At 40.8% G+C, this 21,263-nt stretch overlaps 1 protein-coding gene across 6 annotated transcripts; it reads left to right on the forward strand.

Annotated features, from left to right (window-relative positions):
• The first annotated feature begins 94 nt into the window (after positions 1–94).
• Positions 95–19,782, forward strand: SETDB2 (SET domain bifurcated histone lysine methyltransferase 2). Of its 6 annotated transcripts, none has more exons than XM_075741870.1 (16): positions 95–207; positions 577–687; positions 780–944; positions 1,737–1,796; positions 4,134–4,256; positions 5,683–5,748; positions 6,535–6,637; positions 7,746–8,312; positions 9,874–9,993; positions 11,200–11,369; positions 11,796–12,024; positions 14,027–14,108; positions 15,096–15,204; positions 15,974–16,305; positions 17,489–17,577; positions 19,458–19,782. In XM_075741870.1, exons 3-16 carry the CDS (start codon positions 911–913, stop codon positions 19,573–19,575), a joined length of 2,202 nt encoding a protein of 733 aa, XP_075597985.1. In that variant the 5' UTR covers positions 95–207; positions 577–687; positions 780–910; the 3' UTR covers positions 19,576–19,782. The 6 variants fall into 6 exon arrangements, with proteins under 6 accessions (XP_075597985.1, XP_075597982.1, XP_075597986.1 ...); XM_075741867.1 differs by having other exon boundaries at positions 14,027–14,082; positions 15,067–15,204; XM_075741871.1 differs by having other exon boundaries at positions 11,227–11,369; positions 14,027–14,082; positions 15,067–15,204.
• Positions 19,783–21,263: the final 1,481 nt, after the last annotated feature.

Below are 21,263 nucleotides of genomic sequence, written 5' to 3' on the forward strand. Positions count from 1 at the left end.
CGGGGCCGTATGGCGTTAGTGCGCACGCGCAGTGCCCGCCGTGGGGGCGGGGCGATGGCCTCGCAGGTGGAGAGATGGTGGTGGGGCCTCCCTGGTGGGGCGGCGCCCCCTGGCGGCTGGCGGCGCCGGTGCGAGCGCGCGCTCCCGGCGCAGAGAGTGCTCAGGTCGGGGGGAGCGCGGGCCGGGCCGGCCGTGCGCCGCCCGCAGGTACCGTTAAGCGGGGGCGGGCTTGAGGGCGGTGGCGAACGAGGAGGAGGGCGGTTGGCCGGGACCTGGCCCGTGGCTCTGCCGGGGCCGCGCCGTCCCTCAGCAAAGTCCCGGGGGGGGGCCTGTCCCTGCGAGAGCCGCGGCGGCGGTAAATAACGCCGGGTGCTCCAGGAGGAGCCGTGTGGGACCTGCCACCCGGCGGGGGGGGGATCGGCCCGGCCTTCCCCGGCCCGCAGCCCGTTGCTCCCCACACCCCGGGGAACGCGTGCCTGAAGGAGCAAGGGGGTCCGGGAACCTCCGCGCCTCAGCGTGGCAGTGTGTCCTGTCAACGCCGCACGACTTTAATCCTTTTCTCTCCTTAATCCCCAGATGAGCTGAGAGACGTTGGCCAGAGGAGGGTGGAAGGTGCTGGGACAAGGCCCCGAGTGGTCCGTGAGTGTCCCAGGGTGGCCCCTGACCAGAGGCTCGCCCCCACCAGAGGTTCTCCCCCCGCCACAGATTTGCCCTCGCCACAGGTTCACCCCATGACAGCTGGTGGCAAGGCCTGGTGCAGCCCCCAGCCTGACAGGCAGCCCCTCTCCTGTCCGCAGGCCCCTTGTGCTGACCCTACAGCGGAGGCGGGGGATAGCAAGATCAACGCACAGGTCTCCTACCTGAGCTGGGCTCAGCGTTGGCCATACCCCAACGAGTGTAACAGTCCTCCATGCAGCCTCCCTGGAAGATGGAAGAGCAAAGAAGTAAGCCTTAAAAAATATACATGTTATGAGCAGTCATTAGGCAGATATTGTGAGAAACTTTTTTAGGAATCAGGTCTTCATTTAACCTCTTTTCCCAGCCAACCAAATGAAATTTCTGTGCCAGAATGAATGGAAATGTCTTTTCAGCTATAGCATAGAAAAGATTAAGTAGCTAACTTACAAGTAAGGTACATTTTACCCTCTCTGTGTCATGAGTGGTGATAGTTGGAAATTTGGTATCTTCAATGTTGTTGAAGAATGATGCCTTACTTCTCCTCAGTGTTATTACAGTGGAGATATCTTGCTTTATCTTGCATCTGTTGAGAAACAGATTAATTAATTTTTTTTTTTACCTAAAAGGCCTTATTTTTTCCTAAATAGATTAGTTTAGTTGTGGTACTGCTGTACTGACAGCATTCATTATTAAAAAAAAGAGAGAAATGTGAGCTAATAGGAAGTGGGGATTATGTAGGCTCAGCTGAATATACTGGAAAGTATGGGTCATCTCATGACAGCTTCATGCTTGAGGGATGATAAGAAATGACCTATGTAAAAAAAAAAATAAAATTTCCTCACACAGCTTGTTTCATTTGAGTGCTCTTCAGCTAGATCTTGACAAAACATGGGATGACTATTTGAAAGTGGGATGACTACTTCACCACAACACTTTCTCACACAGTGCTCCCACTGATAGCCGCTGTAGTACTTACTTGTATAAATTTTTAAAAAGTAGCTACAACCATTTTAATTTCTCACCTCCTCTCTTACTTGTCCATTCTGCACCTCTTGCAGTGCTGTGCAACTGCTCCGAAGTGGAGAACCTTACCAGTTCCAGGGAGGAGAGGATTGAAGGTAGTACAATTTGGATTTATGGAGGGAAAGGGGAAAGTAGTATATATTTGGCACCACTTACGGTGTGAAAATGATAACCAGAAGACAATAGTTTTGCCTTTTATGGTGTATGTAGAAGCTGTTAGTCAGCAGCACTACAGATCCTTCATAGGAAACACTCGCCCAAGTATTTTTTTCTGGCAGCTAGCGTAAGTAGCCCTGGCCTTGGCTTCTTGTTTCTTGCTCTAGCGTCATTCCTCTGTGCTGAAAAAAGAGAGATATGGCCACAAGGATCCTATAGGGGGAAAAGAAAATCCTTTCAGAGGAAATGGCCTTAGCCAGGTTTGGAACTATTGCCACCAGATGCCAGTCGACATGCTGAGTCATCAGCTGGTAAGATCATTTTGAATGCTGACAGGGTAGATGCATCCTGTGTCTCTTCGTTCCCTGTCGTCCTGGCTGGAGTTGACAATAGCAGCATTAACAACAGAGAAATTAGTGATGTGTACATCTGTCTTGTTTGAAATGAAAATTATACTGTGAACTTCATATGCAATCTTTGCTTCTCCATGCAAAACCAAGTTTTTGCTGCTAAAGTTTCGGGGCACTCCAGCATGAGAACTGGGGAAGCATTTCCAAGGTGAGTGGTTTGAGCACTACATGTAGTAGCATATGTTTTATTTCCTTTTCGCCTATGTAAGATTATAACTGATGAACCAGAAATTAAAAACTGTGTTCTGTCACCCATCGTCTGAAGTAATCTCTCCATCGGTACTATCCAGACTTTCAATACATTTACTATGTATTGAAATATATGAAAACAGATAAGAAATAAGGACAGCAGTTTTAATCTGCAGTGGTGGAAATTCTTACTAGAATTTCCAAATGTGTATTTTTAAACACCAAGATTAAATATACTTATTTCTTGATATTTTAAATTTGTGATACTGTCATGCACAGCAAAAGGATGGAAGTGGCACAGGGCAGATGTTCTCTCTTGGAGCAGTAGTGTAGGTTTCCAAAAAGTGTTGTGGGCATTTTTTTGTAACAGGACTTTGACTTTCCACTTTTTTAATTTCTGTGACTATAAAAGCTCGTGAAATGATGATTAGTGCCAAATCAGTTGTTTTACAAGTTAAAGTACTTTCAACATTTCCTGTTGATAATAGATATTATGCCCTTAGCTGCTGGAGACATAAGCAGCTGAAAAGATTGTTACTTTCTTCACTGTTGTCAGGATGCTTTTGAAAAGAACCATAGACTCTGTACTGCCATAGCATTACTTAGGTTCTGGTGTCTTGGGCAACAGAAGTCATTCTCTGCTAAGTGAAAAATTAAGGAAATACTTTTCTACTAGCCTTACAAGAATGCAGTATTGCATGCAGGTGTCACCCTAGCACATTTGCCAACCGAGATTTGCTGTCTGAAAGTGGAATGTGAAACTGGTATGGTGACAGTGGACTCTACCTCTGTAAATGGACTAGGAAAACAGGTTTACTTACTCCTTTGTGCTTGATCATTGAAGAAGAGAAACATTAACCATGAGAGAGAGCCTGTTCTCTTTTCTGGCGTGGTCTGTTGACACACTGAACCATATTCCCTTTTCAGAGTCCTTCCCAAAGATGCACTGCTAATGTTTCAATAAAAGCTTTCATGAATGGGCTTAGTACCTCCAAGGTACATACACTTGGAAGAGAAGAAGTTCTGAACTAGTAGCTTATAAAACATTTCTTTAAATAAAATGTTCTCTATAAATATTTCTAGGGGAGGAAGGAGGCACAATATAAAGGGTGTATTAATTATTGCAACTGATACCACTTGGTGAACAAAATTTATGAAACTGCTTTTATCTGAAAATATTTTGAACATTTTTTTCCCAAGAGAACATACAAAAAATATTGATGGGACAGGATAGTTAGCTTGTGTAGCTAAGGGAGGTTACAGCTATAAAAAATTTTCCAACTGTCTTTTGTTTAATAATATGTTCAGTTCATTCAGTTGAAAATGTTCTGCTGTGTCACTTCTATGAGTTTCAGTGGTGATTAATTTATAGTGGGACTAATTTGCTGGTGTTTGGAGCCTCTACAGAACCCTTTGTAGACGTGCCTGGAAAGTTACTTGAAGGAGCATCATGGCCACTCCAGTGCGTCACTTGACTTGTTTCACTTTCATTATTAGGTTTAGGAATAGACTTCTGAAGGTTTAAGCCTGCAGAAGACAAGAGCTGTCCTGGCTGGTTTTTCAGAAGTGCCTCCCAAGGAAATGAGTGGGAGCCTTTGAACAGCCCACTAGGAGCTACTTGTGTTTTTAGACTTCTTGGGAGCTGTACAGGTTTGTAAACGGAAATTTGCATTTCAGGTGATTTGAAGACATTTTGGACACAATTGGGAGGTAGAAGGGTGGACGTCATATTTGAGCAGGTGCAAAATGTGCTGCTGCTGCTAAAGCAAAAGATCAAGAATGGAACTGCCACTAACCAAGGTTTGAAATCCTTGTAACGGTTAAGCTGGACTGCAGGGGAGCTGTGCCCTGCTTTGTGTAGGGCTGTGTGATATCTGCCACAATTCAGATATCTCTGAATTTAAATGACTTAGTAGTTGGTGTTTTAAAGCACTTTAAAATATATATCTGCTTTTTAAAAGGAGCCTAATCATTTCAGGTGCATTTTGCCATTTTCTCATTTTGCCTGTATACTTTTTCAAACAATGTGTGGCTGTTAAGCACATGGAACTGAAATGCTTATTCTTGAGAAGTAATGAAATACTTGCAGTGCCTTGTGTTTTGTTTATCATCAGAAGTTTTACCCTTTCAAGCTGATCTCAGTGAACTGGAGGGTTTTGGGGTGGGATTATAATCATATAAGTATTATTTCATGTTGGAGATGCCATTATAACTTGAAACATTAATAGAAAAATGTGACACCAATGTATTTAAGATTGTTCCTGATTTTCATGGAAATAAGTTTCCTTTGTCTACATCAAAATCAGAAGTCTGATAAGCTTGAAACTGTACACAGGTTTCTTTTTACTGGTTTATTTAATTCAGAAAAAATACTTTCTTTTTTTTGTCACCCACATAAATGTAATCTATGGATCATACTGCTTTTTTTATGCATAAAAAATGTACAGTAGTGCAAGATGCTTTTAAACTGGCATAGCCACATGCTGTACATTGTACTACTTGCTCTAAATTGGTAGTGCACTTTTTTATGTACTGGGGATCCCACATCTTGATTTTTATGACAGAATATTACAGTGGTGCATAGATAAAAATTAAACTTGAATCCCCAGATGACACAATCCATGACATAGTTAAATTTGAATTTTTCTATGCTTTGTTCTGTAAAGATTTCAAACTAAAATAGTAACATGTATTTTGCTGACATTTGGCTGCCACCTTGTAATATTTATTGCATGGGGTAAGAGTTTAAGACAGAACTGATTTTTTCTTAGTGTTCTTACTATCTGAAGGCCATTTCCACCAATTTAGGAGTAGCATTCATTTGCTCTGCCAAGATCCAACTCTTCTTAGCAGGAAGATGACTAGTCTGATGACAAAGTAAAGAGAGAAAGTTACACTGAATTGTGTTTATTTATATTACTGCCACTGGAGGCCACTGGTTTGTGTATGTGTGTTTGGAAACACTCTAGCAGCTTTCCAAAAGCCAGAGGATATTCAGTATTGATTCACAACTACTAATATGAGCTGTAATTTTATTGTATTTTGTAGATGTGTCTATCATGGACTGTGGTGCAAAAGGTTTCTAATAGTATGTCTTGCAATACATTAGCATAGTGAGGAAACAAGTGTCTCTGGAGGACTTAGACCTTGTTTTCCCTGTTATCATTGTCCCTATTATCATTACTTAAATTACATTCATATCTGTTTTGTTTTGGTTTTTGCATAGAATGCTGGCAGGCTTGGGCACTAGTGAATGAAGCTAATCTAGGTGATCTCTTAACCTTGACAAATGGTATGTGCATCTCGGTTGTATTTATTTGGTATATGGATTTAATTTGTCTTGTTTTACTCACCAGGACCTTATTTCTCTTTGTTGAAATCAATAAAATAGATCTGAGAAGCATTACAAGGGAAAAACCGTAATTATTAGTTTCCTCAGGTACTGGATTGTGGACTCTCACCTGGGTTGGTACTTTTGTGGTTTATGTGAATGTGTATATGGCTTCTACCAAGTGAAGAGAGTTTCAACTAGTAAGCCCAGATGAATCCGAGCTGGCTGCAAGCAGAGTCATCTTGTGCATGGCTCCACTTGCTGTAATACCCTGGCGTCCTTTTACCTCAAATAATGAAGAGAAATCTGTATACGTTTCATACGTCTACATGCACTTTGAAAGCTACATGGAAGATTTTAACGTTCAAATCACCTGGTGGTCTGTGAAAAAGGGTCTGTCTTCATGATGCATTTCTGCTTCAAGTTTGTCAATGCACACCTAAGCTTTTCTCCTTTGGGGAAAGTGAAGGAGAGGAAGAGCAGGAAAGAAAGTGTGAGGGTGTGTGTTTGTGTGTCAGCTAGTTGCTCTCTTGCACGCCTATATGCAAACACATGACTTTTGTATAAATTACAAAAAGCAGCAGCTTTTTTCAGTAGGGCACTTGCTAGCATGCTCTTTGTTAGCTGTAGTTCATAGCAATGCATTGTTTTTAAGGTATTTTGGCAATTATCTGTTTAGTAACTAAGTTTGATTATAAATTGAAATGTAGATTGCTGAAGTTTTTGCTTGCATTCAATTTCTTCCAGTAAGTGATGAGTTTGATGGAGATGGCATACAGGAAGCCAAACCCAAATTGCAGCATCTTCCTACATATCACAACACTGCAAACTCTATAGAAGGTTCTCACAGGTCAGTGTATTTAATAGTTTATTCCAGTTCCTTATTTAACATATTCTTTAGTGCATTTGAGAGAGATTTTAATCTCTCTCTTGTATTTCTAAATTCAACGTTTTAAACCCAGTTTTGAATCCTGCCAGTTTTCAAAGTGAAAATATTTTTAACTTGACCTACATGGAAAACCTGAGGTTTTGAGTAGACTTGTCTAATTTACCATGGGAGAACATTGCAGAATAAAACAGGTCATTAGGTTGTGAATAAAGATCCATGAGTATTATCCCTGATAGGATTATTGGGGTTAGGACTTAACAAGTTTTGAATTCAGTTCACAGACTGCAGATTGTCAGGCACATGACTTAGTCTCTCTGTATTTAGCCTCAGGTACTGATTTGGAAGATGGGGGTAAAGATACAGTTCCTTTCTTTTTCTTTCTTTTTTTTTTTTTTAATGTCCTTTCTGTGATTTTAGTATGTAAGTTCTTTCTGGGAAGAAGCTGTTGCCTCTTTTTTCTTTCTTTTTTTCTTTTTTTTCTTTTTTTTCTTTTTTTCTTTTTTTCTTTTTTTCTTTTTTCTTTTTTTATTTTTTATTTTTTTGTTTTTTGTTTTTTCTTTTTTCTTTTTTTATTTGTTCTTTTTTATTTTTTGTTTTTTCTTTTTTCTTTTTTCTTTTTTCTTTTTTTCTTTTTTCTTTTTTTCTTTTTTCTTTTTTCTTTTTTATTTTTTTCTTTTTTTCTTTTTTTGTTTTTTCTTTTTTTATTTTTTATTTTTTTATTTTTTTCTTTTTTCTTTTTTTCTTTTTTTCTTTTTTTCTTTTTTCTTTTTTTCTTTTTTTCTTTTTTTCTTTTTTTCTTTTTTTCTTTTTTTCTTTTTTTCTTTTTTTCTTTTTTTCTTTTTTTCTTTTTTTCTTTTTTTCTTTTTTTCTTTTTCGAATGCCACTGAACATGTCTTCATATGATGTTAGGACAGTAATACAAAGCAAACAGTGATTCAGTGAAACCTTTGCACTTTTAGCAATGGGCTGTTTCTCTCCTGCACTGTTAATATTGAACCACTAAAAATCTGAGCATTTTACTGGTTGTCTGAGATGCTGCTCTTTTTTCTTTTTTTTTAATTCCAAATAGCGAAAAGGAGGAGATGGAAAAAACAGGTCCAGGGATTAAAGAAGCATCTAGTAAAATTCAAGATTTACCTTTAAACCTGCAGTATCAGAACCACAAGTGCTCTAGTGCATGTCTTGCCAACAGAGCAGCGGGCTTCTACAGGGGTGAAAATCCTCTAAAGATACCGATCCTGTTTCACTTTCAAAGACGCCATGCAAAAGCAGACTGCCTTTCAAAATCACTGGATGTGAATTATAAAGCTCCTTGTGGTCGAAGTCTGAGAAGCTTTCAAGATGTGCAAAATTATTTGTTTGAAACAGAGTGCAATTTCTTATTTGTTGATCACTTCTCCTTCAACACATACGTACTGTTGGGCAGGAACACCGTAAATCCCGAACCCCTTGTGTTTGATTTTGATATTAGCAATGGAGCCGAGTCTGTGCCCGTTTCCTTCTGTAATGATCTTGACCGTGCAAGATTACCTTATTTCAAATATCGGAGGGCATCGTGGCCGCGTGGATATTATCTCAACAATTTCTCCAGCATGTTTGTAGATTCATGTGACTGCACAGATGGCTGCATTGATAGGTAGGTAGAAAAATCTAATCCCAGACAAGAGATGCATGATGCCTCAATAGTAGGGTGGTGGTGTAAGTGTGAAGGCGCGCAGTGCCAAACAGTGCCAAATAACGAAGGACCAGCACTGCTGGAATTTCTGTGGTACTTGTCTTGTGCCATGCTCTGTGTTGACTGACACCACTGTGTCTTTGTCTTCTCCAGAACTTGGGTGCTCCTACCCGTCCAGCCTCTGTTGTAGGGAAGGAAGCGATCAACAGGTGGATTATTGTGTGCCTTTCCCTTTCTTCCCAAATTGGCAGTGCTTCTCCTCCAGGTGGAGCTGGCAAGCAGATCTCTCGACTTTGGGAAAGGGGTGGGGAAAGGAGAATCTTGTGCCAGCAGAGGAAGGCTCGTTTTCCTGGCAGGCAGGGAAGGATCCTGCGTGACAACTGCTGCAGCTCCTGCTGTGGGATGGTGTCCTAGAGACGGGATGGGTCAGGACAGCCTGGAGAGATCAGATCGTTTGGAACTTAGAAGGTTACTGAGGGCAGAGGAGGAAACGTCCCTGTTCACAACCTCTACGTCCTATCCTTCCCCTTGTCTAAACAGAAACTATGAAACCCTGTGGTCACAGAACACATTTATGTTTGGAGCAATTCAAATGATGTTGCTTATTGCTGTCTTTTTCTAAAGCCCAGTAACTCTGGGCGACATATTACTCTGTGGGAACCCGCCACAGTTAGCATATGCAAGTTTGGTGATAATTTTGTCTGCTTTCTTGGGTGTTTGTCTGTGACCTGATCTCTGCCTGTAGGTGTTATTTGGTGTTGAACCCATTTTGTGTTATTGATAGCTAGGGCAGTTCCATGTGCTGGTGTGCAGTGTAATTGCCCGTGACCCAACAAGAGCTTGAAATCACAGCCTAGTATAATGAAACTTGAGTAATTAAAGTTACTTAGTTTCAGCTGAGCAGCGGGGAACAGCAAGCACATAGCATGCTCCTTCTTTCCACTGAACTCCCCCAAGATTTGAGATACTTTTGATGTGTGGTTTTGGGGTTCAGGATTTGGTTCGTTGCTGTTTGCACAAACGCTGTGGGTCTTTGGAGTTGTCATGATAGAAGATGGTGAAGACCAGCGTTATTGCTTGAGTTCTCCACTCCGCAGTGTGAAATTCTTCGCTTCTTGGGGGCTAGGGTGGGAGGAAGGTAACAAAGTAGTGGGTAACAGGCCGGGATGCTCTGCCAGAACAGGTGATTTTCATTCATTCATTCAATCCATTTGGCAGTGTCCCATTTATAATTTCTGTTGTACTTCAGCTGTTTGCATGTGCCTTTTACAGAGCTTGACAGAAGAATGGGGTTGGGTTGGAGAGAATGTGGTTATTGCAAAGCACACATAACCAGGCAAGAGACAAAGACAAAGGTAGAGTGCCTGAAATGGCCTTGTGGACTAAAAATGTGTGTGGGGAAATATAGGTACATATAAAATGTGTGTGTGTGTATAGGCAAGTACATTTTAAATTATCTAGATTTATGTTTGATTTATGCTGCCCCAAATATATTCTGAGATGTTTTACTGTTATTTTTTAGGTCAAAATGTGCATGCCTACAGCTAACTGCAAGAGGCTGTAGTAAAATTTCTCTGTCTCCAAGTAGTAAAACATCCCGTGGATACAGTTACAAAAGACTGGAGGGACCTGTTCCTAGTGGGTAAGAAAAACCAAACTATTATTTTATTTGTAGCTCTTACTTTACTCCTGTAGTGTAAGTGCTACAGGACTAAAAAAACTGCAGTTTCTGGATTACTGAAACCTTCTGGTTTTGTCACAATTTTACTGAGATCAGGATGATAAAAAATAATTAATGTGACTTGAGTAATAGGAGAAAAAAAACACTTTTGTACTGCAGATACTACAATTTTCACAGCTTAGTTCAAGGTCCAAGAAGAGCGTGAAGAGTAACATAGTATTTACTGGTCCAGGAGCTCAGGCCATATCTGGCCCATGTGCTGGTTCATTCAGGCATGCCAAGGGGTGGAGGGAGAGGGGAAGGAAACCTGCCACAAGGGGAGGGGGCCTATCATAAGACCATCCACAGTATTTATCAGCCAAAGAAGTGGGAAGCAGTAGCCAGCCTTGGGTTTTGCCCTGTATCTTGTCCACCCATTTACTCTGTAGGACCAGAATCCTAAAGAAATATCAGCCAGCTGCTGTTGCCAGACTTGGTAATGTGTGGCTCTTCCAAGAGTCTCCAAAGCCATCCAAGTACTGCAAGTGTTCATCCTTTCTCTTAGCTCCTGTGGATTAATGCGTGGCCTGGGGAAGGTGCCAGTAACCTCAGGTGTTTAGGAGAGGAATTTTGCAAGGTCGCTTACGGCAATAGCCAAGGGCTGAACCCACAGGCTTAAGGAGCCCCTTTCAGTCCTTTGTTGCTGTGCGATGTTAGTTTGTGGTTGGTGTACAGAATTAAAGCTGCCAGTGAACCCAGAAACAAATGCAAAAAAAAAAAACAAACCCACAATTATGAATTCTTTTAGAAATATTTTGTTAAATCCTAAAACTCATGACAGCTACAGTGAGGTCCAGGCAGACGGATTGTCTTTGCTAAAATCTGTTCCAGCAGAAAATGAGGTGCTTCATAGGGATTTCTCCTTCTGTGCAATTTACTCCAATAAAATAAAAAGGTAGCATTTATTTTTTTCTTGACTACTTATACACAAATCTGACTGGCAGACTCTTAAAATTGATGAATTGGCAATTAAGAAAGTCATGAGCTTTCTTGAGCACTGGTGTACAATCAGTTTTTATCTTTCCAGTCACCTGCCTTATTAATGCTCAGGAGGGAAATTAATAATAGTGACTTTGTTTTGGTAATGCATTCTTTTATATTGTGTTTTGTTTTGCTTCCTCTCGACAGAATTTATGAGTGTAGTGTGTTGTGCAGGTGTGACAAGATGATGTGTCAGAACAGAGTTGTACAACATGGCATTCAAGTCAGGTTGCAAGTGTTCAACACAGAGAAGAAAGGCTGGGGTGTCCGCTGCCTAGATGATATCGACAAGGGGACATTTGTTTGTACTTACTCAGGTAACAGAAGGTCACCTGTGGAAGATGTATAGCATAATTCTCCCTCTTCTGTGGCCTGTGCCCTGGAATTTTTTTGAGAACTAAACAGGGAAATAAGAGGTTGGAAGAGAAGTGAGTCGATATAGCCTTAACTTGCCAGATTGATCAATGGACAGAAGAACATTGAAGAAGTCCACATTGCGATGGGGCCAGAAAAACAATGAAAACATTCTGGAGCAAAGCTTATCTCAGACTGTGGATTTTTCCCTCACAAGTCTGTGCATCTTGTGCCAGGGCTTGTTTTCCTTCAGTATAAATGTATTCATATTTTGCTTTCCCAAATAATGTTCTTGTATTTCTTATGTAAGTTTGAGCTGTGATAGTGAGCGTGACCTATCTCAACAAACAAACAATTTAAAAAAAAAAAATCTTTTCTTTTTCTTCCAGGCAGATTAATGAGCAGAGCTGATGTTCAAATATTGGGAGATGCTGGTCGACAGCTGAAAGAGAAGAGTGCTGTGAATGACAGAAACCACGGGGTTTTTTCCAAAAAAAGAAAACTTGACACTGATTGTTCGGACTCTGTGATTGAACTAGTGCAGACTGGCAAAAATGACATTCTTGAGAAGCAGGAATCTTTGTCTCAGACTGTGGATAATGAAAAAAAATCAACAGTGTAAGTTTACTTAAGCATAACAAAACTAATACTCTGCTACTCTAGAAAGTCCTTTGTAAAACTTAGAGTGGAGCTGAATGTCCTCAGCTGAGGGTGGGGTTTTTTTTTCTTTCTCAACTTTTTTGTTGTTTCCTGATTATTTCTTCTAGTGGGACAAAGTTTTTCCTCTATATTAATTTTACTTACTGTGTGTACCACTTGGCATTTTCTAGAAATCCAATTCATTTCCTGCGTGCACTTGATCTGTTCAGGGTGTTAATCATCATGCTAATTTGAAAGAATTAATAAAAGATGCTTTAAAGATACTTGATGACACTGAAGGATTTGATAACAAATTAGCCACTAACTGTCCTGTCCTTTGCTCCCAGTCTCTAAACCTCTTGTTCTTTGTAACATAACCTTTCTTGCTAGGAGTCTTAACCTTTCCCATTAGGAGTCTGACAACACCTCACTTTTGCAGTGAATTATGCAAAAGTTTTCATTTTACAGTCAAGGTCTCATAGCCTGTCAGGATTCCTAAAATAAAATTGGTGTGAAATAACCCTGTAACTTTGTCAATAGCATGCTGTAGACTTTCCAGAAGGAAGTCAGGAGCTTGTTTTCTTAAACTTTATTCCTTGGTCTGTGGCACTACTTTGTAAACATTTTCTTTGTACTACTCATAAATGATTGCAAATTCTTGCTCGTTTCGTAGTAGAAAATTATTGTGGCTCTTTGAGAAGCATCATGAAATTGCAAATGCAAACTTTTTAAAATACCTGCCAGTATATTCTCACTTGCATTTCAGTATCTTGTAAACCTAATGAATTCATAATTTTGTAAATTACATAATTAACAGCAATCAGCTAGATTTTACTTCTACTAAGTGCCATTACTAAAAATTGCAGGGAAGCAGAGTTTTAAAGCTGTGTTTACTGCACCGCTACCCTAAATCTCATAAATTTCCTTTCTTGAGAATGGAAATGTTTTGCATATGGACTGTGTTTAAAAAAAAAAAACCAAAAAAACCAAAAAACAAACAGACAAAAAACCTTTGTTATTCTGCCTCTTAAGAAATGACAATCCAGCTGAACTGGGAAACCTTTGAGAGCACATGAGTGGGCTAAGCTTACATATCATTTACCCAAACAGATTGCCTTTAAAAGGACAAACAATGTAATCATAATAATGTCACAACTTCCTGTGGCTACTGCACCTTTTAAATTTACAAAGGGGTTTAAATCTTAAGAAACCCTTGAAGAGTAGCATTTTTTGCTATTATCAGTAGCCCAAAGAAGCGCCTTGAGGTTTTTCTGTGTCAAGAAAACACATAGAAATGTTTTACGGTGAAAGGTTTCTTGAATAAGAGCTGTTACTTATTGCTAGACATTGTGCAGTTATTAAGATTAGTTTTGAAACTGGTGTTCTCTACTGCACTCTGAACGTAATCCAAATGAATGTGATTTTAGATGTTTTAAATGTATATGCCAAATACCACTTCCCATCCTTCCACAAGCTTCTCCTGATGTGAAGGAGTGAGATTCTTTTGTGGGAGAGTATTTTCTCTATCTGCCATATATTGCCTGTCTCCCCCTCTGCTTCCCTCTCTATCCCTTGTCCCTGCAACATCTTTGCTTTCCTGTTTGCAAGCTGCACTGTCAAAACTGTTGAAAGTGGTAACAGGAAAAAGGCAAAACTCTTGTCTGTAGGTGCTGTATTTTGAGATAATGTAATAATAGTAAAACAATACAGAATTTGGTTCTTAGCAGGGGAACTGGGAAAGGATGTAAAAGCAGCAGCTAATCTCTCAAAAAAGTATGAACTGGGTTTTTTTACAAATACTATTGAGAACCGAACCTAGTCTTAAAGGCAAAATAGTTACAGAACTTGGGGCAAGGCCAGACTACAGGCTCTAGTGTAGTCTGTTCTATATGAACTAGAGACTGTTAGAGAAATGTGAGTTGTGAGGGTTACTTATGGGTCTTTTTGTCTTTTATAATTTTCTTTTGACCTTTCTGTACAGGGTTCATCCAAGAAATTTAAGTATTGCAACCACGAGAAGGCCTGGAACTAGAACTGGTTTTTGTAATCACCAGCTAAAAATGGTAATAATAATAGGCTTTAGCAGATTCATTTTTCACTGTGCTGAATATGTATGTTAATTTTGACCTTTTCACCTTACACATTTAAATAGTTCTAACGATCTTTCTTCATGAGATTGTGTCACACTGCAAGCTAAGCTGGCATGCTGGAAGCTATTCCCCTTCTCCATTACCAGTCCTTCAACATGTTCCCTGAGACTGGCACTGACTGCTCTCACAGCCTTCCTTTCTCCACCCTTCGCTTACACTGCAGCCTTGAGAGTCTCAGAAAATCATTCTCCCCCTCCACCCCCTGTTGTAACTAACTGCAGGGTTAGGGGGTCAGAGTGATAATATTTTTGTGATGTCTCCTCAAAGAATGACATAGCAGGGAAGGAAGAAAATCTCAGGAGCTGGACGCAGTTTTCTCGTGCAGTGGCACAGTTGGGAGAATTTGATCTGACCTGGGTGTGAAGTGTTGCCTGCAAATATGTGCAAAGGAGGAAAACTGGGGTAAACTTACTCTCTAGGTTTTATTGGTTTCATTGCACTTAAGAAATGCATGTGGGATTTTCATGCTAACATTTGGCAGTGCTGTCCATTCTGGACCTTCCATAACTAATTGCCTTTTTGTGGTGGGAGAGGAGAAATCCTGCCATATCTGTTTGTTTTATTGAAACCATGTAAAAAGCATGTTTGGGCTTTGGTTCAGCAACTTAGACAAACATGTTTAAATTCTGGTGAAATTGTTGGGACTTAAGCATTTATTTAAATGTTTTATTGAGTGGGGAGCTCCTTCCAGGGTATGCTGAAGGATAATTTGAAATCAAGATAAATGTTGCATTGTGGTAAATGTATGAACTTTTGAAACTCAGCTGTAGCCATGCATTACAGTAGGTTTGAAACTTCAGCCCTAGAGTCCTAAAAGCCACTTGCTATCCTGTGTTAACCCAGAGTTACATACAGCACCAATACATCACAGCATTTCATTATCTTTTATTCTGTTTAAAGGAAATTGATACACTGGTGCACAGTGCCAGCTCAGATGAAGATAATAGTTCTCAGATTCATCAGTCAAGCAAAACAAAACTAACCAGTGGAACAAAGAAAGGAAAAGAAAGTAGGTTCAACAGAGCTATAAATACTGCACTCTTAGTATGCTTGTGCCCCATCAGGTGATAGACTTAAAATGTAGAAAGTGATCTTTGGATGTGGGCAGGCCTATTCTCAGAGTAGAATGATGTTGTCCCCATAGGCTTAGGCTGTCTTAAGAGAGCTCAGCGGTACAGAAATGATTGCTGCCTTGCATATTGCAGCACATTATAGTACAGGGCAATCTTTTGCCTGCAAAGTTGATGTTGGGATATGTCGAACAGTCCTGACAGCAGCTTCTCAAATACAGTGCAATTGTGGGAAAGTCAGTCTTGCAAGTCTTATCGTATCACACCCAATACCTGTTCCAGTCAACAAAAATTGAACAGGATACAATGGGGGAGTGTGGGGCGTATGGGTCTCAGGCTTGAGAGGCAGCATGAAACTGATGCTATTTGCATGTGCATCTTGCTTTTGTCTTAAGTAGAGTTTGTGATTTTCTCAGGAATTAAGGTGGAGAATGATGATAACATGCTATGTGGAAGAAATCAATCTGGAGTGGGATTTGAGAAGAACGAGAGACTAGATCACTCAGAGGAAACTTGAGCAAGTGCTTTAGGCGCCACAGCAGGGAGGATTAATGGAAAAGGGAAGTTGTGTTATAGACTTGTGAATAGCAAGGAAGCTGAGTACATTTTGGAGAATGAAGGGTGGGTGGGTAAGAGTTCAGTGCCAAACGAGGGAAAGGCTTTGGCCTTAAACTAGTGTTGAAAAATAACTCAGGTGTCCATTGACAGAATCCACTCAGCAGCAGAAGGAAGAACATCCAATGGAAATTGGACGGACTGAGTCCACTGAAGTGGATGGTGCAGAATGCAAAAGAAAGAGTCTGTCTCTGCATAGTGTTGGTTGTGGCAAGTCAAGTGTGCTAGATGACACGTGTGTGGTGAGGCCGCCCAAAAATGTACCACTAAAAACTGACTGCAAAGAGGAAAATCACAGGCGGTCAAAACAAGATGCATTTTGTGAGGAGGCTGATCATGACAGGATGCTTCTGAAGAATGCTAACGAAGAAAATATTTATGTACTGGATGCCACAAAAGAAGGAAATGTGGGTCGTTTTCTTAATGTAAGTTAAAAGTTGCATGTGTTCTCTTAGTTGTCTTATGCAAATACATCATTTATTTATTTTAAATAAACTAGAAGGCTTTTGCGTGTAAACCATATATGTGGTAGGTGCATGACAAGGCAGGCTATATGGTGCTCCCTGCACTCAAGTGACACAACAGCAGATTGGATCACACCGGCTGTTAGTGCCTCCATAAGATGATGTGTGCTACGTACTCGCTGTAGTTTTTGGCACCACTAGGTTCCTGAGTGAAATATTTGCGTTATGAGACATCTTTCTCCTGAATTTTTTAACAGGTTTTTGCGGGGCATCCAGAGAGAAAATGACACATTTTGTTGAACCACAAGCCTTCTGCCAGCCTTGTTTTTTGTTCCCCAGCTATTATAAATTCTGCTTTGTGCTGACTTAGGATGTGTTGTGATATTGTAGGAAATTTCTCTACCATTCAGTCATAGGTTCAGAAAGTGGTCTATTGTACTGTGTACATATCTGCTTTATAAGTCTCTCAATTTTGACTTGCCAAGAAATAGTAATGGATTATCATGTGCCTCCAACTAAGACGAGTGGTTCATAGAGATGTCTACATGTACTCTGCAAGTAACTTGTTTCTCTTCATTGGCATGAATGTGTCTTACGGCAAAATCCTTGCGTATGTTTAAGCTGTTCTTCATTGCAGAGGTGATATAGTGTTAAGATTAGTAATGCATCTTACTGAAACCTTTCTTCTGCATCCATGAGCTTACATGTTTCCTACGTGCACATGAATGACATTTCACGTCTCGTATCTCTTTGCCAACTTATGGAATCATTCAATCTATTGCTTGCTACCTAGCACTTGCTCCTCTGGCTGACAGCGAGATACATCTGTCACATACTGATTATTTGTGGTGCATCCTGAGTCTAAGATGAATTCTCACCATAAATTTCTGGAGGACAGCTTGATGAAAGAACTTGTTTTTCCTAGGCAAAAGTACTTTCATAATACGATGGAAATAATACTTTAAAGAGACATAGTTACTGCAAAAATAACTGGCAATGACATTGAGTACTAGAGATTCTGTGTGGGCTGGAGAAGGGAAGGAAGAAACTACCTTTACTAGGGACAGATATCTGACACAAAATAGGCTCTTCAGTCAATGATGAGGTATTGCACTGTTTCTAATTCAAATACTCTGTTTTACAGCACAGCTGCTGCCCAAATCTCTTTGCACAGAGCGTGTTTGTAGAGACTCACAACAGAAGTTTCCCATGGGTGGCGTTCTTCACGAACAGGTGAATTTTTGGAAGTTTGATGTTGTTCATTCAAGGCATTAGGGGAAAAAGCAGTGCTTAGTTATTAGGAAATAATTATGCTGGGGAGGGCAGATGCTTAGATCACCATAAAACTACCTTCTTGTTGGTGACTTACTGTGCACTGAAAACTGAAGAAATACAGCTGTTGATTATCACTAATGAGTTTTTCTTCAGTTTTGCACTGAGATGTAAAGTGGGGAAGCTTAATTTTGATGCGTCCATTTCAGTGATAATCTTTTTCAGTGGAAAAATAGGTTTAACTCAGCATTTTGAAAGCCAAGATTCATCGATGCCAGTATTGTGTCTCAAGGAACAGCCAGCAGATCTGGGTCCCAGAGGGCAGGATTGAACCCTATAGGGTCTTAAGGCTGAGACACTCTGTGGGCCCAACAAGCTGGCTCCAGGTCTTTTCTTCACAGCTACCAAGAGGAGCAGGACTTCTGTGTAGCCCAACATGTCCTGAGGAGGTGGCAGTAGGATACTCAGAGGTGAAAACCTCCTCTGAAAGCAAAAGAAGTGGGTCTTCCCTTAGTGGATGACAGAAAGGGAGATACAGAGAGCTGGCACCAGTGAGACACATGGCAGCAGCAGTTAAACCCAGGAGGGGAGAGATTAATGGTATGAATTAAGCTGATGCACGAGACAGCGGGAGTGCTAGGCGAAAACTTATGATACAGAGGAGAAGATTTGTTCCAGATAAACCAACCCCAGGGAGCACCAATCCTCTGTGTAGCCTTGCAACCCCGGTCCATACCGACACACATGCTGTGGATTGCACTGTGAGGAGGGCTTCCAAGAACTGTGAAGACAACTTTTTGAAATATGTCAGAAAAAAGATTTTGGTTTAGCTACAGTCTTTCTTGCTCAGGTACTCTATAAAGTGAGGACTGAGGTGGTGGTGGTCAGCACAAGACACTTAGGGAAGAGGATTGTTGAAGGAAAGTTCCCCTGACTTGCCCTCCGGCTTTCTGGCAATCACCCTTTTAACAGCTTTTCTACATTAAGGACTGCATCTGGATCATTGAGCTTAATTGTGTATCTTCTATAAACTTGTCCGGTCACCTTTTTATTTGTTTTATTTGTAGAACAACCTAAGGCGGAAAGTCCCAGGTTGCAATTATGTGCTGTTTGAAAAGTCCTTATTGTTTGTTCTCAGCGTGCTGCCTGGTAATTCACTGGATGTGCCTGGTATCATACCCAGTGAGAAATATCAGAGTATTACTCTCTTCTTTGTAATACTCATATTTTATTGTATTTTCCCTCAGTTGTCCCTTAGCATCTTAGTCTCAGGTATTTAATTTGGCGTTTGTTTCAGGCAATGAATTTCCTACCTTAGAAATTTCTTCTCTTTCATGTACTGTCAGAATGACTGGTTCATGAGGAGCATGTATTTTTAATTCTGAGTTTTAGGCTTTGTGCATATAGATAGTGCAAGCAACATAGTTTGTCAAACCTCAGTGATGCACTGTACATAGTAAAAATAAGAAAACTGTCTGTGATCTCATTTAGATGTATTCACTTAGGTGTTTTTGCCTTCTTTTTTTGTTTTATTTTTGTTTCCCAAAATTTGCCCCGAAGTTAGAGCAGGTTGTTTAGACTCTGACCATTATCGTGCTTCTTGAATAAATTCTTTTCTCCTAGCTGTGGGTATTTGTACTCTCCATAGCTGTGGTAGGCAAAGCAGCATGCATGTGCCAGAGACTCCTTATATCTCTTGGTTCTTTCCCAACAAGCTGCCTGTGTGATGCTCCCTGGCCCCTGTGATTTTGGGGCTTGCATGTGAGTTGTTGGTGACAAATTTTAAGCACAGTAATGTTTCACTTAGTTCAAACAAATTGACCAAGTGTTTTATTTCATAGGCATGTGAAAGCTGGAACCGAACTCACGTGGGATTATGGTTATGAAGCTGGAAGCATGCCAGAGACAGAGATTTCCTGTCAGTGTGGAGTTCAGAAGTGCAGGAAAAAAACGTTATAGGCAAAGCTTTCCTACTGTCAACATATCACGTACCTGGAGAATTATATGCTGGAAGGAACTACTACACAGCAAACAGTACACTTCAGTCTGTGGTGCTAGTTACATTCAACTGAAATGCCTTTCACCTGATCATTTTTTGAATTTACATTTTAATGTCACTTTTCTAGTTTACAGAATAAGAACTATTTGTCATAAGAACAGGCGTCAGATTTTTCCTAGGTAATTTCTGTGCTCCAAGTCTTTCCCCCCTCTTTTAATTCACAAGCAAAGTTCACAGCGCACTGGCAGAACTCGTGCTTCTGTGCCATCTGCAGCAGAGATATGACTGATGCAGGGCAGCAGTTAGTTGATGTTTTCTGTGCCCTTCCACAATGCTGAGTTAGCAAAACTCGGTTTTCTGAAACTTGGTATGAATGCAAGTGCCTGTTTGGGGGCTACAAATTATTAAAATATACCTAAGCCAGATGGATCCAATGGAGATGAGATTAATCAGAACAGTTTTGCAGAGCTGTGTTCATGCTATAAAGTGAGCTGGGCAAGTCCTGCTGCTGCAGGAGAGAAATGACTGGTTTTTGTTGAGTTGCATCTCTGTCTTTGTGACACACAGAGAAATCCTTGAGAAATTCAGTGTGCCTCATTTCAGTGCTGTGTTGTGTAGTGTGGGACAGGTGGGCCACAGGAGTCCTTGCCATGTGGTTTGTTGGTAAGAGAGAAACGTGCTACGTTAGGTGACACGTGAGTGGAAATGCAGGAGGTTGCTCTGAAATGGAGCAAGGGGTGGGTGTGCAGGTGTGTGGCCTTGAATGTGTTGGAGCCTTGCGCAAAGAAGGTGGTGTACAGACGGGTGATTTAGACCACTTGAAGAACTGCTGCCAAAGGTGTCAGCAGAACTGGTTTTATTAAGATGTTGTAAAAGTGAGGCTTAACAAAGTTTGATGGCAAGGTTCACTCACTTACTGCAGAGGATATAACAATGATCCAAAGTTACCAGTACAAAAATCTTAGTGCACTATAATACAAGGTTACGTGCGATACTGGTCACTTACCAAAGATCTGCAGTTGGCAAGGGGTCTCTCAGTCTCAAGGAGTGACCTTGAGAGGTGTCCCAGCTCAAGGGGAGGTCACTGCTGTGCAGCCAGCTGCTTAGCAGAGAGACCTCAAAGGCAGCTCACTCAGGCTGTCATTTTTATGGAATAAAGTGGTTGGTGCGTAGTCAGATTACATGTGCTGGAAAAGGTAAGCATGAGACTCCTTGTACCCACAGGTTGCTTTGTTCCTCGATAAATGAGTCTTGGAAGAACCACCTGCTATTCATGTGTTAATTGCATGGTCAGTGTTCAGTTTCCAAGCCCATATGCATCAATGCTCACCATGTCACCCTGTTCCTGTGGGGGGTTTCAGAGAACAGGGTGGAACTAGAGACGTTTTTGGCCCAGGTATGGCCAAGGCCTTTGTTTCCTTTGGAGACTGAACCAAACTACCACAAGTTTGGCCAAGGAGCCAAGCATATCTGTCACAGGTGGATTTAAAGCTGGTCCTGGAGTTCACCTTACTGAACTCATACTTTCTGAATTTGTGGGAAGCTGTGCATGACAGATCACGCAGAATTGTCGGTATTTGCCTGGCCGTTAGCTTATTTTGTCATTGGATTTCCTGTTTTACAGAGCAGAGAGAAGTACTATTTGCAA

This window comes from Balearica regulorum, chromosome 1 (assembly GCF_011004875.1).
Source record: "Balearica regulorum gibbericeps isolate bBalReg1 chromosome 1, bBalReg1.pri, whole genome shotgun sequence".
NCBI lineage: Eukaryota > Metazoa > Chordata > Aves > Gruiformes > Gruidae > Balearica > Balearica regulorum.